This window comes from Pelophylax lessonae, assembly GCF_965119305.1.
Source record: "Pelophylax lessonae genome assembly, chromosome: 5".
Taxonomy (NCBI): domain Eukaryota; kingdom Metazoa; phylum Chordata; class Amphibia; order Anura; family Ranidae; genus Pelophylax; species Pelophylax lessonae.
In genome coordinates this window covers 54614500-54627396 of record NC_138772.1, presented here as the reverse complement: position 1 = coordinate 54627396, position 12897 = coordinate 54614500, and the positions used below count along the sequence as shown (strand labels likewise).

Sequence of the window (12897 nt, the reverse complement as noted above, 5' to 3'; positions counted from 1 at the left end):
GGCCGGTGATTCAGCGGTCGGCTTCTAGTGCCAATACAGCGATGTTACTCTTCCTGATCGCCGTATAGTGTGCAGGTAGTTCGGGCTGTGAGTGCCTTTTGTGGGGGTTTCTCACCCTCTACCTGCTAATTAAGCAGTAGTGCTCTGTTCTGGGCCTTGTAGTGCCACAGCGTGGTGGGGTGTCCCTTTTGCAGTGTTTTTACACTTCTTTTTGTGGGTTCCTCCTCATTATTCATGGGCATGTTTCACCACCTGACTCCCTCTCCGAGGCTGCGGGGCCCTCCGGGGCCTAAAAACTATCTGCACTGATAGCGGACCTGGAGTCCTTGGTGTCCAAAGGTTCTGGGCAAACGGTCTAGCTCCCCACCTTCACCTACTTCTTCTGTCTCCTCAGATCCAGAGTCTGATTCGGCGGACGCAAGTTACCCTTCAGGGTCTGCATCCATGCACCCTGCGTGCTCACATAATGAGGATGATTCCTCTGGTCCTCTATCCGCACATGAAAAGGCGCTAGTGGATGCACTGTTTGGATCGGTATGGGAAACTTTGCATATGGAAGATGCAAATAATGCAGCCCCAGAGGCGCGGGGTCACCTTTGGCCCCCACAGGTCCTCAAAAGCAGCGAGGGTGTTCCCCTTTCCTACCTTTGACAATATTGTCTCGAAACAGTGAGGGTGCCCAAAACGCACCTTTGCAGTCCCTAAGCGTTTTGCAATGCAGTACCCTTACGAGGAGTCCCTCCTTTAAAAAAAAAAAAAAAAAAAAAAAATGGACGGTACCTCCTGTAGTGGACTCCCTGGTTCCAGCTTAAATAAAGAAATAAAGCCACTGTAATTTCGGTTGAAGTGTTCCCAGACCCCGCTGATAGGCGGTCAGAGGCCTTGACCTGCCATATGTTTACTGTGGCTGGGTCAGCACTTAGGCCGGTATTTACTATTGCCCTAGTGTCACAAGCTATAACTGAATGGGCTAAAATTCTACACCTGGACCTGGAGGAGAAATGGCTCCCCCCTGCCTTTGAGGAGCTGGCGGATCAGTTGGTCCAAGGGCTACAGTTTGTCTGTGATGCCTCTTTGGATGCCAATCCCCTTCTTTCTAGACTGTCTGTCTCAGCAGTGGCGCATTATCTGGCTGAAATGCTGGTCTGCGGACCAGGCTTCTAGAAAGGCCTTGTCTGATCTTCCATTTGTGGGGGATCGCCTGTTTGGAGCTTCCTTTGATGACATCATCAAAGGCCTCACAGGGTGAAAGAGTACTCTTCTTTCTTAGGCTTTCAAGGGTAAGGAGTCCCGCTGCACATGGGGACCTTTTTTTTCTTTTTGGCTCACCACCCGCCTTTTTGTCCCTCAGGGTCTCAAGTCAAGGGGTCCAAGCCCTTTCAGGCCTCTGCTTGGGGTTCCAAGAAGTCTTGATCGGGCAAACCTGTGGACAAACTTTCCTCCGCATGAAGGGGCGCCCTCACCCGAGGACAAGTGAGTCCAGGAAGTCATTCGCTCCGGCTACAAGATCAAGTTTTGATCATATCCTCCTGAAAAGATCAAAAGGTTTTCAAGGTTTTTACTCAAACCTGTTTACAGTTCCCAGGAAGGAAGGCTAGGTGCATCCAATACTGGATCTGAAGGCACTAAACTGCTTTGTGCGGGTACAGAAATTCCGAATGGAGTCCATTTGCATGGTGGTGGCATCCCTACATCAGAGGGATTTTCTCGCCTCCATCGACATCAAGGATGCCTACCTTTTACATCCGAATATGTGTCGCCCATCAGCGCTTCCTCCGCTTTGCCATGGGCGAGGAGCATTATCAATTTGTGCCCTTACCCTTTGGTCTCGCCTCTGCTGGGTCTTCACGAAAGTGTTGGCCCTGGTTCTAGCATAACTGCTTCAGTGGGGTATCGCGGTACTGGGTTACTTACCAGCAGAGTCTTCGACTGCTTTGTTGGACAACTTGGAGATTACTCTGCAATGGTGAGGGTGTTCGGTTGAATTCTGAATCTTCAAAAGTCTGCTCAGGTTCCATCCACAAGCTTGGACTACCTGGGCCTGACTCTGGATTTGTCCTCAGCCAGAGTTTTCTTCCTCTGGAGAAACTTCAAAATTGTAGGAAGCAATTCGGCTTTTGCTATCCAGCAGACGGTATTCTCTTCGGACTTGCATGCGTGTGCTTGGCCAGATGGTGTCTACCTTCGAGGGGGTTCAGTTTTTGCACAGTTCCACAAGAGATCTCTGCAAAAGGAGATTCTGGTAAAATGGAACAAGGATCCACAGTCTCTGGACAATCTGATCCTGTTGAGCCGGTGTACGAGAGGGTCCCTGGTTTGGTGGCTTAATTCTCCGGAACTTCGTCAGGGAAAATCATTTATTCCCCTGTACTGGAGGGTTGTCACCACAGCACAGAGTATGCCCAGGGGGTCTGGTCCCTGAGAGAGTCCAGGCTACCGTCTATGTACTGGAGCTCTGAGCGATCAAACTTTGTCTGGATCATTGGGCACGTCATCACCAGGGGTGTCCTGTACAGATTCAATCAGACAATGCCACAGCTGTGGCCTATGTCAATCACCAAGGGGGCACAAGAAGTGTCCTAGCGGCTCAGGAAGTAGTCAGCATTCTAAGGTGGGCAGAACGATTCGTTCCAGCCCTCTCTGCTGTACACATCCCAGGGGTGGAAAATTGGCAAGCGGATTATCTCAGTCAACAGGCGTTAGACCAGGGGAAAATGGTCACTTGATCAATTCATCTGGAGGTGTTCCATTAGTTGTGTCTCCAGTGGGGTGCTCCCGAGGTGGAGCCTCTCGCCTCAACAGAAAACTTCAGAGGTTTGAGGCACGGTCTCGGGATCCTCTAGCCGACGCTACAGACACGCTAGTGGCTCTTTGGAGTCAGTATCGTCTGATTTACGCCTTTCTTCAGCTTCTGCAGAGACTCCTATGCAGGATCGAGGCAAAAGGGATTCTGGTCATCCTAGTGGCTCCAGACTGGCCTCGCCGGTCTTGGTACACCGATCTGGTATGGCGGGTCGCTGATGCTACTTGGAGACTTCCTCTCAGGGAAGATCTGCTGTCCCAAGGGTCAGTCTTCCATGCTGCATTACAGTTGCTGGCTTTGACGGCTTGGCTGCTGAAAGCCAAGTGCTGAAGAATAGAGGGTTGTCTGACTCGGGGATTCTTACGCTGTTAAAAGCTAGAAAATCTACTTCTGGGAAGATCTACCATTGTACATGGATGGCATACGTTGCGTTGTGTGAATCCCTCCAAGTTCATCCTCGTTCCTTTTTCGGTGATTCGGATCTTGGCTTTCCTCCAACAAGGGGATGAGCAGCGCCTGGCCTTGGGTACCATCAAGGGCCAGGTCTCGGCCTTGGTGGTTTTCTTTCAGTGTCCGTTGGCCACACACTCCTTGGTGCGTACCTTTCTACAGGGCGTGAGACGCTTGGTTCCCCCAGTGCGGTCTCCATTGCCGCCGTGGGACCTCAATTTGGTGTTGTCAGTTCTCCAGAAGCCTCCCTTTGAAAATACTAGGGAGATTCCCCTGCATGTTTTCTCAGAAGGTGGCCTTTTTGGTGGCCATTACTTCTGCGTGCAGGGTGTCTGAACTGGCGGCGCTGTCTTGTCTTTTACCTTACCTGGTGGTTCACAGGGATAAGGTGATTCTTTGTCCCTGTCCATTGTCCCTTCCAAAGATCGTCTCTGATTTTCATCTGAATGAAGACAATGTGTTGCCCTCCCTGTGTCCCAAGCCTAAGCATCCTAAGGAAGTTGCTTTGCTCTCCTTGGATGTGGTTCGGGCAATAAGAGTGTATCTGGCAGCTACTGACTCTTATCAGAAGTCAGACTCACTATTTCTCCTCACAGATGAACCTCCCAAAGGGCTGCTGCTATTAATGGACAGGTTCCTCCTTTCCCTGTCAAGGCGTACTCTACTAGGGGCATTTAGTGCCTCCTGGGCCTTCCGCCTCCATGCGTCAGAGATGCAGGTTTGCAAGGCGGCAACTTGGTCGCCTGTACACACATTCACTGTGGTTTTTTTTTTAAGTGGATGTGTTGGCATCTGTGGATGCTTCCTTTGGCTGCAAAGATTTTGCAGGCTGCAGTTTAGAGGACTTGTCCTCTTTGAGGGTGTTTTTTTCAGGTGAGCTCCAGTTGTTGACATTTGAGCTCCAAGTTACCTGGTTGGCTAGGTTTAGCCTTGGGGAAGTTGTTTTCTTCTGCTGTACCCAGCCCTCGTGTTTGACACTGCTTTGGGATGTCCCTACAGTCAAGAAGATGAGTAGCTGTGTCTGTCAATGAACAAAAGCTCTATGGAGTTGCGTTTTGTTTCTTCTGACACTGCTTGTTACAAAACTGAAGACCTATAGCAGGAAGTAGGAGTATACCCCCAGGGACTGCCCCATAGGCGTGCTCAAGCTTTTTTTCTCTGCCTAGTGTCCTCCTGTAGGGGGCAGTATAACTCTACAGTCAAGAAGATGTGTCCGTTGATGAACATCAGAGAAATGGATTTTACGGTAAGTCAAAAATCACATTTTTCTCATAAGCAGTATGTAGCAGTCTTGTGACTTTTATCAGTGTCTGGAAAAGCTTTTAGGAGGAGTTTTTCATTCTACTCTGACCTATGAGACTGCATGACCAGTGACCCTCTGTCTGGACAGTGCTGATTGGCCCTGTGCTGATCGCATGCACCCTCCCAAAAACAACTCTCTAGAAATACACACCAAACTGAGCATGTGCAGAGTGCCCCTCAAGCTTTGTCTCAGGAGACAGGAGATGGATTGGGGACAGTAGAAGAAAGGGAGGATCAGAAAAGACAGGATCAAACGACCTTTTTACACAATGCACATGATTAACCCCTTAGGTTCCACAGTGAGTATCTCAAGCATGCTTTACTGCATATACAGACTGATTTTACTGTTGTGGGTTTAGTAACGCTTTAATGCAGGGAATGCATTAGGGTAACAAAAATTTCTAGCTTCTACAACCACTTTAATGGAGCTGGCTTTGTGTGCAGTCATACTAGAGCAGAAAATGGCTTTCCCATAAATTCTTGTGACAAGGTTGAAAGCACACAATTCTCTAAAATCTTTTTATGGTGTAGCATTAACAGTACCCTTCACTGGAAACACCTAAAGTAGTTTGGAGGGGTGTTCACACACATTTCATCATTTCATTCCCCCCCCCCCCCCCATACAGTGTAGGTGGGATGGCCAGGTATGCCCAAACAATTGGCTATATTTGGCTGGTGTACATCTGAATGGTGATGATATAGTGTCTTCTTTCCTTTACAGAATCTGAGTACAAGTGAGGGGGTGAGCAAAGAGATGCACCACCTACAGCGCATGTTCCTCCAAAACTGCTGGGATATTTCCACCTACGGAGCGGCCTTCTTCACTGGCCAGATATTCACCAAGGCTACTTCCAGCAGCAACAAGGTCATCCGGGTATTCGTCAGCATTAATGTCAATGGGCTGCACCTCCTCAACCTGGAGACCAAGGTACCTGGGTGTTGAAAGTTATGGCTGAGTAGACAGAAGAGGTAATAGTGATGTGGTCAGATATCCCGAATAGAATATTCTGGTATGCTGTGGGCACTATGCACACTGCAGAACAAATTGCCATGCCCAGGCCACTAGGGAGGGACAGTGTCACTATGTCCTTGTTGGAGCGACGGAGATAAAGTACTACAGCTTGTGGTTGGAATCTCCAGGAGTCATAAGATGCCAGTTGGTGATTTAGCCCAACAGGGGCCACCAAAGCCATTAAGGCTATGATTAGACATTGTAGTCACTAAAGATGTAACTCAGATCAATTTCTACCATTAATAATTCTTTCTACTTCTTCATCGCTAATGGAGTTCAATACGTTCTACCTAAAGGCAATGATAACGATAAGAGTGCTGTGACATAAAATGATACATATGGGCAGTAGCCATTGGGTAGTACATTTTACCTGTGGGGGTGCTTTGTGGGGGAACATAGTTGGGTGAAGTATGCCCTGATATGTTGAGGAACATAGTTGGGTGAAGTATGCCCTGATATGTTGAGGAACATAGTTGGGTGAAGTATGCCCTGATATGTTGAGGAACATAGTTGGGTGAAGTAAGTATGCCCTGATATGTTGAGGAACATAGTTGGGTGAAGGGGTTAAGTATGCCCCAATATGTTGAGGAACCTAGTTGGGTGAAGTATGCCCTGATATGTTGAGGAACATAGTTGGGTGAAGTAAGTATGCCCTGATATGTTGAGGAACATAGTTGGGTGAAGTAAGTATGCCCTGATATGTTGAGGAACATAGTTGGGTGAAGCAAGTATGCCTGGATATGTGGAGGAACATATGCCTGGATATGTGGAGAAACCTAGTCTGGTGAAGTAAGTATGCCTTTTATACAGAGAGAATTTACATTCACGCTGGAACTTTTAAGAATTTAGAGCTGATGAGTGATATTTAGTAAAAGGTGGAGTGCCGTGTCTTACAACGTAGGATGGCTTTAGCCCTAAGGTGATAGAGACAGTATGACTGTCCTGTGCTTGTATGGTCCTTCCTCAGCTCACAGCTATCACAGATCCTATTCTGTTCTGATTTCAGGCTTTGTTGATTAGTCTTAAGTTTGGTGGCTTCAAGTGGCAGTTGGGTGACGGGGACACCTGCTTCCAAATCCACAGCATCCATAATATGGAGAACAAAATGAGTTTCATTGTACATACAAAACAGGTAAGTATCTGGTGTTAAGTAAATGTTGTGCCATTCAGCCTTAAGCATTTTGTCATGCGATTCCTGAAGAGGGATATTGTTCGAGATGAACACAACATACAGTGCTTAGGATGAACAATCAAATTATTCTGAATGGGCCCCTTAACACCTGGGCACTGTCGTCTGTTGCATGAAGCTCGAAGGGTATGTGAGATTCTTTGGGACAGAATCACATTTTTCACCCCATGGACTTTAATGGAAGTGCCTGAAAAACACTGATGTACACGTTTTTTCGCACCCCCACTTAAATGTCTTTGGGGACAAAAATATACTTTACTTGTGTTTCTATTGATTTTAATTGAAAACTCAAGTGGCGGTAATTAAGTGTGGATTGTCAGTTAGACCTGGCTCATATCTTGGGGATGTAGTCCATACTATAGAAACCCCCCCCCCCCTGCATGAGAAAAAAAAAAACCTGATCCGTCCTCTGAGTCTGCCACACACACACACACACACACACATTCCCCTGCGGCTTGTGGCACTTATCGGCATTCATTCAGGGCTTACGTACCTTGCTGTTCCCAGGGAGGGCGGGACTGGTCACTGGCGCCCGCCGCCCCCATAGAGAGTGACTGGACAGACCACCTGCACTGCATTCAATGGGTGGGGGCGAAGCCTAATGCTCTGCCTACCCTCCTCCACGCGGCATCCTCATTCCTCCTTGCACACTAGCTTCTCCCCGGGGAGGCTGGGGTCTGTCTATGTTCAGGGCCCAAGCCAGGACAGCAGGGTGCAGGTAGGAATCACGATTCGCTACTATTACTTCAATCACATTTAAACTTGCAGTAAATATATTTTCTACGAATATGGACTGTTTAATGCCTTTACATTAATTTCAGCATGCATAGGGCACTTTGCAGTACATGAACTTTCTGCATGTGAACTGTTAAATGAGTTTGCATTGGTTTCAGCATGTGCAAAGTGCTCCATGCATGCTGAAACCAATGCAAACTCATTAAACAGTTCACATGCAGAAAGTTCATGTACTGCAAACTGCTCCAAGCTTTAACCACTTCTGGACCGGAAGGTTTTCCCCCTTAATGACCAGGCCATTTTTTGCTATTCGGCACTGCATTACTTTAACAGACAATTGCATGGTCGTGCAACACTGTACCCAAATAAATTTGTTCTTTTTCCTTTTTTTTTTTTCCTCAAATAGATCTTTCTTTTGGTGGCATTTGATCACCTCTGCAGTTTTTTTTTTTTTTATTGTGCTATAAACAAAAAAAGAGCCACAATTATTAAAAAAACAGGAAGTGGTGTGGCCTTGACAGGAAGTGGTGGGTGGTAGTTAAATTAGGGGGTGCACGGGTTTTGTCCGGCCTAGGGCAGCACAAAACCTAAATACACCACTGTGTATGTGTGTATGTATGTGTGTGTATGTGTGTGTATATATATATATATATATATATATATATATTATTGTGTGTGTGTGTGTGTGTGTGTGTGTGTGTGTATATATATGTATGTGTGTGTGTGTGTGTGTGTGTGTATATATATATATATATATATATATATATATATATAAATATAGTGTGTATGTATGTATATATGTATGAAGGAGAGCACGGCAGGGTGTGGTCACATCCAATATGGAGGAGGAGAGAGAAAAATCCACCCACATTCATGTATACGACCCACTTGAGAAAGGGAAAAGCTCTAAATCTGTATACAACACTCCACTCCAAAGGCATTTCCTACAAAGCAAACAAATCCAAGGGGAAACCTATACCCCCATGAAAGATTCAGTCAGGATGTCCTTGCAGTGGATTATATAAATTCATCAATAATCCACATAGAACATTTGTAGATTGTGAAGCAAAGTCTATTCAAGGATTTGAGGTAGATTCACAAGGTGTGAACTACGGCTGGTGTCAGTGTTTCAAGAGCCACCCACACACAGATGTATCCAGGGCATGGACTGCAAATGTCGCATTCCTTGTGTGAAGCCACTGCTGAACCAGAGACAATATCAGAAGTGTCTTACCTGGGCTAAAGCCTCGTACACACGTACCGATCGTCGACCGAACGATTGGCCGTCTTTTGTCCAGGGCTGTCGTGTCTGTTGAAAACTGCAAAAGACTGCACACAAATTTTGTCGGCCAACAACAGCCGACTGCAGAAGTGATGTCATGTGATGGTTAACTTTCCTTGTCTTTTTTTCTTCTCTGAGCATGCCCAGTCTTGCTAATCTGCTGTCTGTTGGCCGAAATCTGTACTGACTGGCGAACCATCGGCCGTTCTGGTGTTGGCCAAAAAAATTTTTAATGCCTGCACGACAGATTCTGTTCGGCCGAAAATGCGCTGTCGGAAGCATCATACTAACAAGCCTACAATCGGCCGATCGGTCGTCAGCCGAATATTTACGGCCGACAATGTACGGGGCTTTAGAAGAAAAAAGGACTGGACTGTTGCTCAGTGGTCCAAAGTCCTCCTTTTCGGTTTAAAGTAAATTATGCATTTCATTTGGAAATAAAGGTCCCAGAGTCTGGAGGAAGAGTGGAGAGGCACAGAATCCAAGTTGCATGAGGTCCAGTGTGAAGTTTCCACATAAAAGCAAACAAAATTTTGAAGTACTTCCAAACAACATTTGGGAAGTCTCTGATGGCATTATTGAACCTACTGAGCAGATTTTCTGTGCAAACTTTTTGTACGAAAAACTGCAAGCTTAAAGAAGTATAGCCAAAGCTCGTTTGGCTGTACTTCTCCTATGGATCACAGGAGTGCAATTTGTTTTGCACTCCTGTAACCCATTTTTAGCAGACAGCGAACTGAAGTCCGCTGACGTCACGGATGTCAGTCCAGGCACCACATCATCACAAAAATGGAAGTCTGAATCCACCAGGTGCCTGGACTAACACCCCGCTCAGCCTCTCTGCGAGCTGCTGAGAGCCTGAGCCGACCGCTCCCCACCCCTCCACAGCCCCGCCCTCAAATGAGCGAGGAGGGAGCAGAGCGGACATCAGATGCACAGGGGGAGTCCTTGGTTTTTGTTAAGGTGGTGGGGTGTCTGTAGTCACATCTCCCCTTTGCTTTCCCATCTTCCCCATCTGTGAGGATTTATTGCCTTTCAAGCTTCTGGGTATTTCTGCAGCACTCTGAAATTAACCCTTTTTGTCTAACCGCATCTTCTTTAAAAAGTTCCAGTGTCTCCTTGGCTAAATACTGATGACATCTAAGGTATGTAGTATAAAATAAAATCCTGAGTTTAAAGAAGTTGGTATTATGTTCACAGAGCAATTGTGTGCAGGAGCACTCCCAGATCTGTAATAATGTAAAATATAATTCTGGTGGTTATTATCACACGATTATATTATTGCTTCTGTTGACTCTGTCAGGTGCAGCAGAGAATGGTCAGTGGGGAGCTTGTGATCTGTAGTGGGTTTTTTTTTTTTTTTTTCTGGTATTGCACTTTAAACCCAGAGCCTAAATACTATATTCATTTTTCTTGTCTTGCTAACAGGCCGGCCTTGTGGTGAAATTGTTGATGAAGCTAAGTGGGCAGTTTATACCTGGAGATAAGAGCATGACAGAACGATACGGCTATGGGTAGCACAAAGAGGCTTCCATCCACTCTCACCTTCCTCCTGTGTACTGCCTGCTTACACAATGTCTCCAGAGCAATCAACTCTCCCCACCAATGCCTTCAACACAGACAGAATGGCGATTACTGCCCACCCAGCTGCTTCTTTTTTTATATATATATTTTTATATGTTCCCAAACTTTCCTAGGGCTGATCCTTGAAATGCTGTAGAATGCTTGTATTTATTAAATATAGTCTTTATATAAAATATGGTTGGAGTTCATCGCTGTTCGTGTGTTTGTGTGTTTTTTTTTTTTTTTTTTTTTCTTACTATCCAGACCATTGGTTTTATTGATTCTTTTTAACACACTGGGGTTGTTCTCTTTGCCATGTAACATTTTTTTTTTGTGATTTGGGTAATTTTCACGTTTCATAAACTTTCTTGGTTCTGCCCCTCTGCCAACATCTGTTCCTTCTCAGATGCCTAACTCTTCCCCCCTTCTGACATTTATTTGTCCTCGGCTTCACTCCCCTCTGCTGGCATCCATCCCTCTCCCCAGCCCCCTCGCTCCCCTCTGCTGGCATCCATCCCTCTCCCCAGCCCCCTCGCTCCCCTCTGCTGGCATCCATCCCTCTCCCCAGCCACCTCGCCCCCCTCTGCTGGCATCCATCCCTCTCCCCAGCCACCTCGCCCCCCTCTGCTGGCATCCATCCCTCTCCCCAGCCACCTCGCCCCCCTCTGCTGGCATCCATCCCTCTCCCCAGCCACCTCGCCCCCCTCTGCTGGCATCCATCCCTCTCCCCAGCCACCTTGCCCCCCTCTGCTGGCATCCATCCCTCTCCCCAGCCACCTCGCCCCCCTCTGCTGGCATCCATCCCTCTCCCCAGCCACCTCGCTCCCCTCTGCTGGCATCCATCCCTCTCCCCAGCCCCCTCGCTCCCCTCTGCTGGCATCCATCCCTCTCCCCAGCTACCTCGCTCCCCTCTGCTGGCATCCATCCCTCTCCCCAGCCACCTCGCCCCCCTCTGCTGGCATCCATCCCTCTCCCCAGCCACCTCGCCCTCCTCTGCTGGCATCCATCCCTCTCCTCAGCCACCTCGCCCTCCTCTGCTGGCATCCATCCCTCTCCCCAGCTACCTCGCTCCCCTCTGCTGGCATCCATCCCTCTCCCCAGCCACCCCGCCCCCCTCTGCTGGCATCCATCCCTCTCCCCAGCCACCTCGCTCCCCTCTGCTGGCATCCATCCCTCTCCCCAGCCACCTCGCTCCCCTCTGCTGGCATCCATCCCTCTCCCCAGCCACCTCGCTCCCCTCTGCTGGCATCCATCCCTCTCCCCAGCCACCTCGCTCCCCTCTGCTGGCATCCATCCCTCTCCCCAGCCCCCTCGCTCCCCTCTGCTGGCATCCATCCCTCTCCCCAGCTACCTCGCTCCCCTCTGCTGGCATCCATCCCTCTCCCCAGCCACCTCGCCCCCCTCTGCTGGCATCCATCCCTCTCCCCAGCCACCTCGCCCTCCTCTGCTGGCATCCATCCCTCTCCTCAGCCACCTCGCCCTCCTCTGCTGGCATCCATCCCTCTCCCCAGCTACCTCGCTCCCCTCTGCTGGCATCCATCCCTCTCCCCAGCCACCTCGCTCCCCTCTGCTGGCATCCATCCCTCTCCCCAGCCACCTCGCTCCCCTCTGCTGGCATCCATCCCTCTCCCCAGCCCCCTCGCTCCCCTCTGCTGGCATCCATCCCTCTCCCCAGCCCCCTCGCTCCCCTCTGCTGGCATCCATCCCTCTCCCCAGCCCCCTCGCTCCCCTCTGCTGGCATCCATCCCTCTCCCCAGCTACCTCGCTCCCCTCTGCTGGCATCTATTCCATACTTGCCCTTAGACCCCTTCTCTGCTAACATCCATCCCTCCCCATCTGCCTCGCATTCCCCTCTGCTGACATCCATCCCTTCCCAACTGCCACACCCACTGACATCCATCTCCCCCGGTCACACCAGTGCGGCTTGTCATGAAAACTGTATGAAAACTTGCACCCTATTCTCTGCAATGGAAGCGGTCAAATCAGTGTGACTCAAACTTCATTGGAGACCCACCGATTTTGAAAGTAGTTCTTGCATTACTTTTTGCAAGTTCAGGTACAACTTGCATAGACATTTGTGCATGAAGTCGCGCAAATGTCTTCCAAGTACTACTATGAAATCGCGCTACTTTAAGTGAAGTAGCGCAATGTCAATGTCTTGATCAGGATGACCAGGGTGTCACTGCCATGTATTGCTCCTTGCACACCTTCACTCACTTGCTAATGTACATCTTACTCCAACCACCTCAACCCCTTACCCCCTCCATTGCCATCTGCCCTGCCCACATTAACCCCCTTCTGCTGACATTCATCCCTCCTCAGCTGCCTCGCCCAGCCACTGTCACCAATCTCCCTGCAACTGCCATCCTTGCATCCCCTACATTGCCAGCCATCACCCCTCTCCTGTCCTGACTCAGTTGCTAACTTGCATCCCTCCCCAGCCAGTTCACCTCCCAACCCCTCCCCTGCCTTCCCTTCCTCCCTCCAAATGTTAATCGCCTCTACTGACATTCATCCATCCCTGGCCAATTCAACCCTCCCCTTGATGACATCCAATACTC

At 48.8% G+C, this 12897-nt stretch overlaps 1 protein-coding gene across 3 annotated transcripts in view; it reads left to right on the top strand.

Annotated features, from left to right (window-relative positions):
• KRIT1 (KRIT1 ankyrin repeat containing) overlaps window positions 1-10508 on the top strand; it is a 352560-nt gene extending 342052 nt beyond the window's left edge. For all 3 annotated transcript variants that reach the window (XM_082257822.1, XM_082257820.1, XM_082257821.1), the window contains 3 exons: window positions 5277-5483; window positions 6574-6699; window positions 10202-10508. In XM_082257822.1, coding sequence (XP_082113948.1) covers window positions 5277-5483; window positions 6574-6699; window positions 10202-10291 — 423 coding nt within the window. In that variant the 3' untranslated portion in view covers window positions 10292-10508. The remainder of the gene's footprint in view (window positions 1-5276; window positions 5484-6573; window positions 6700-10201) is intronic.
• Window positions 10509-12897: the final 2389 nt, after the last annotated feature.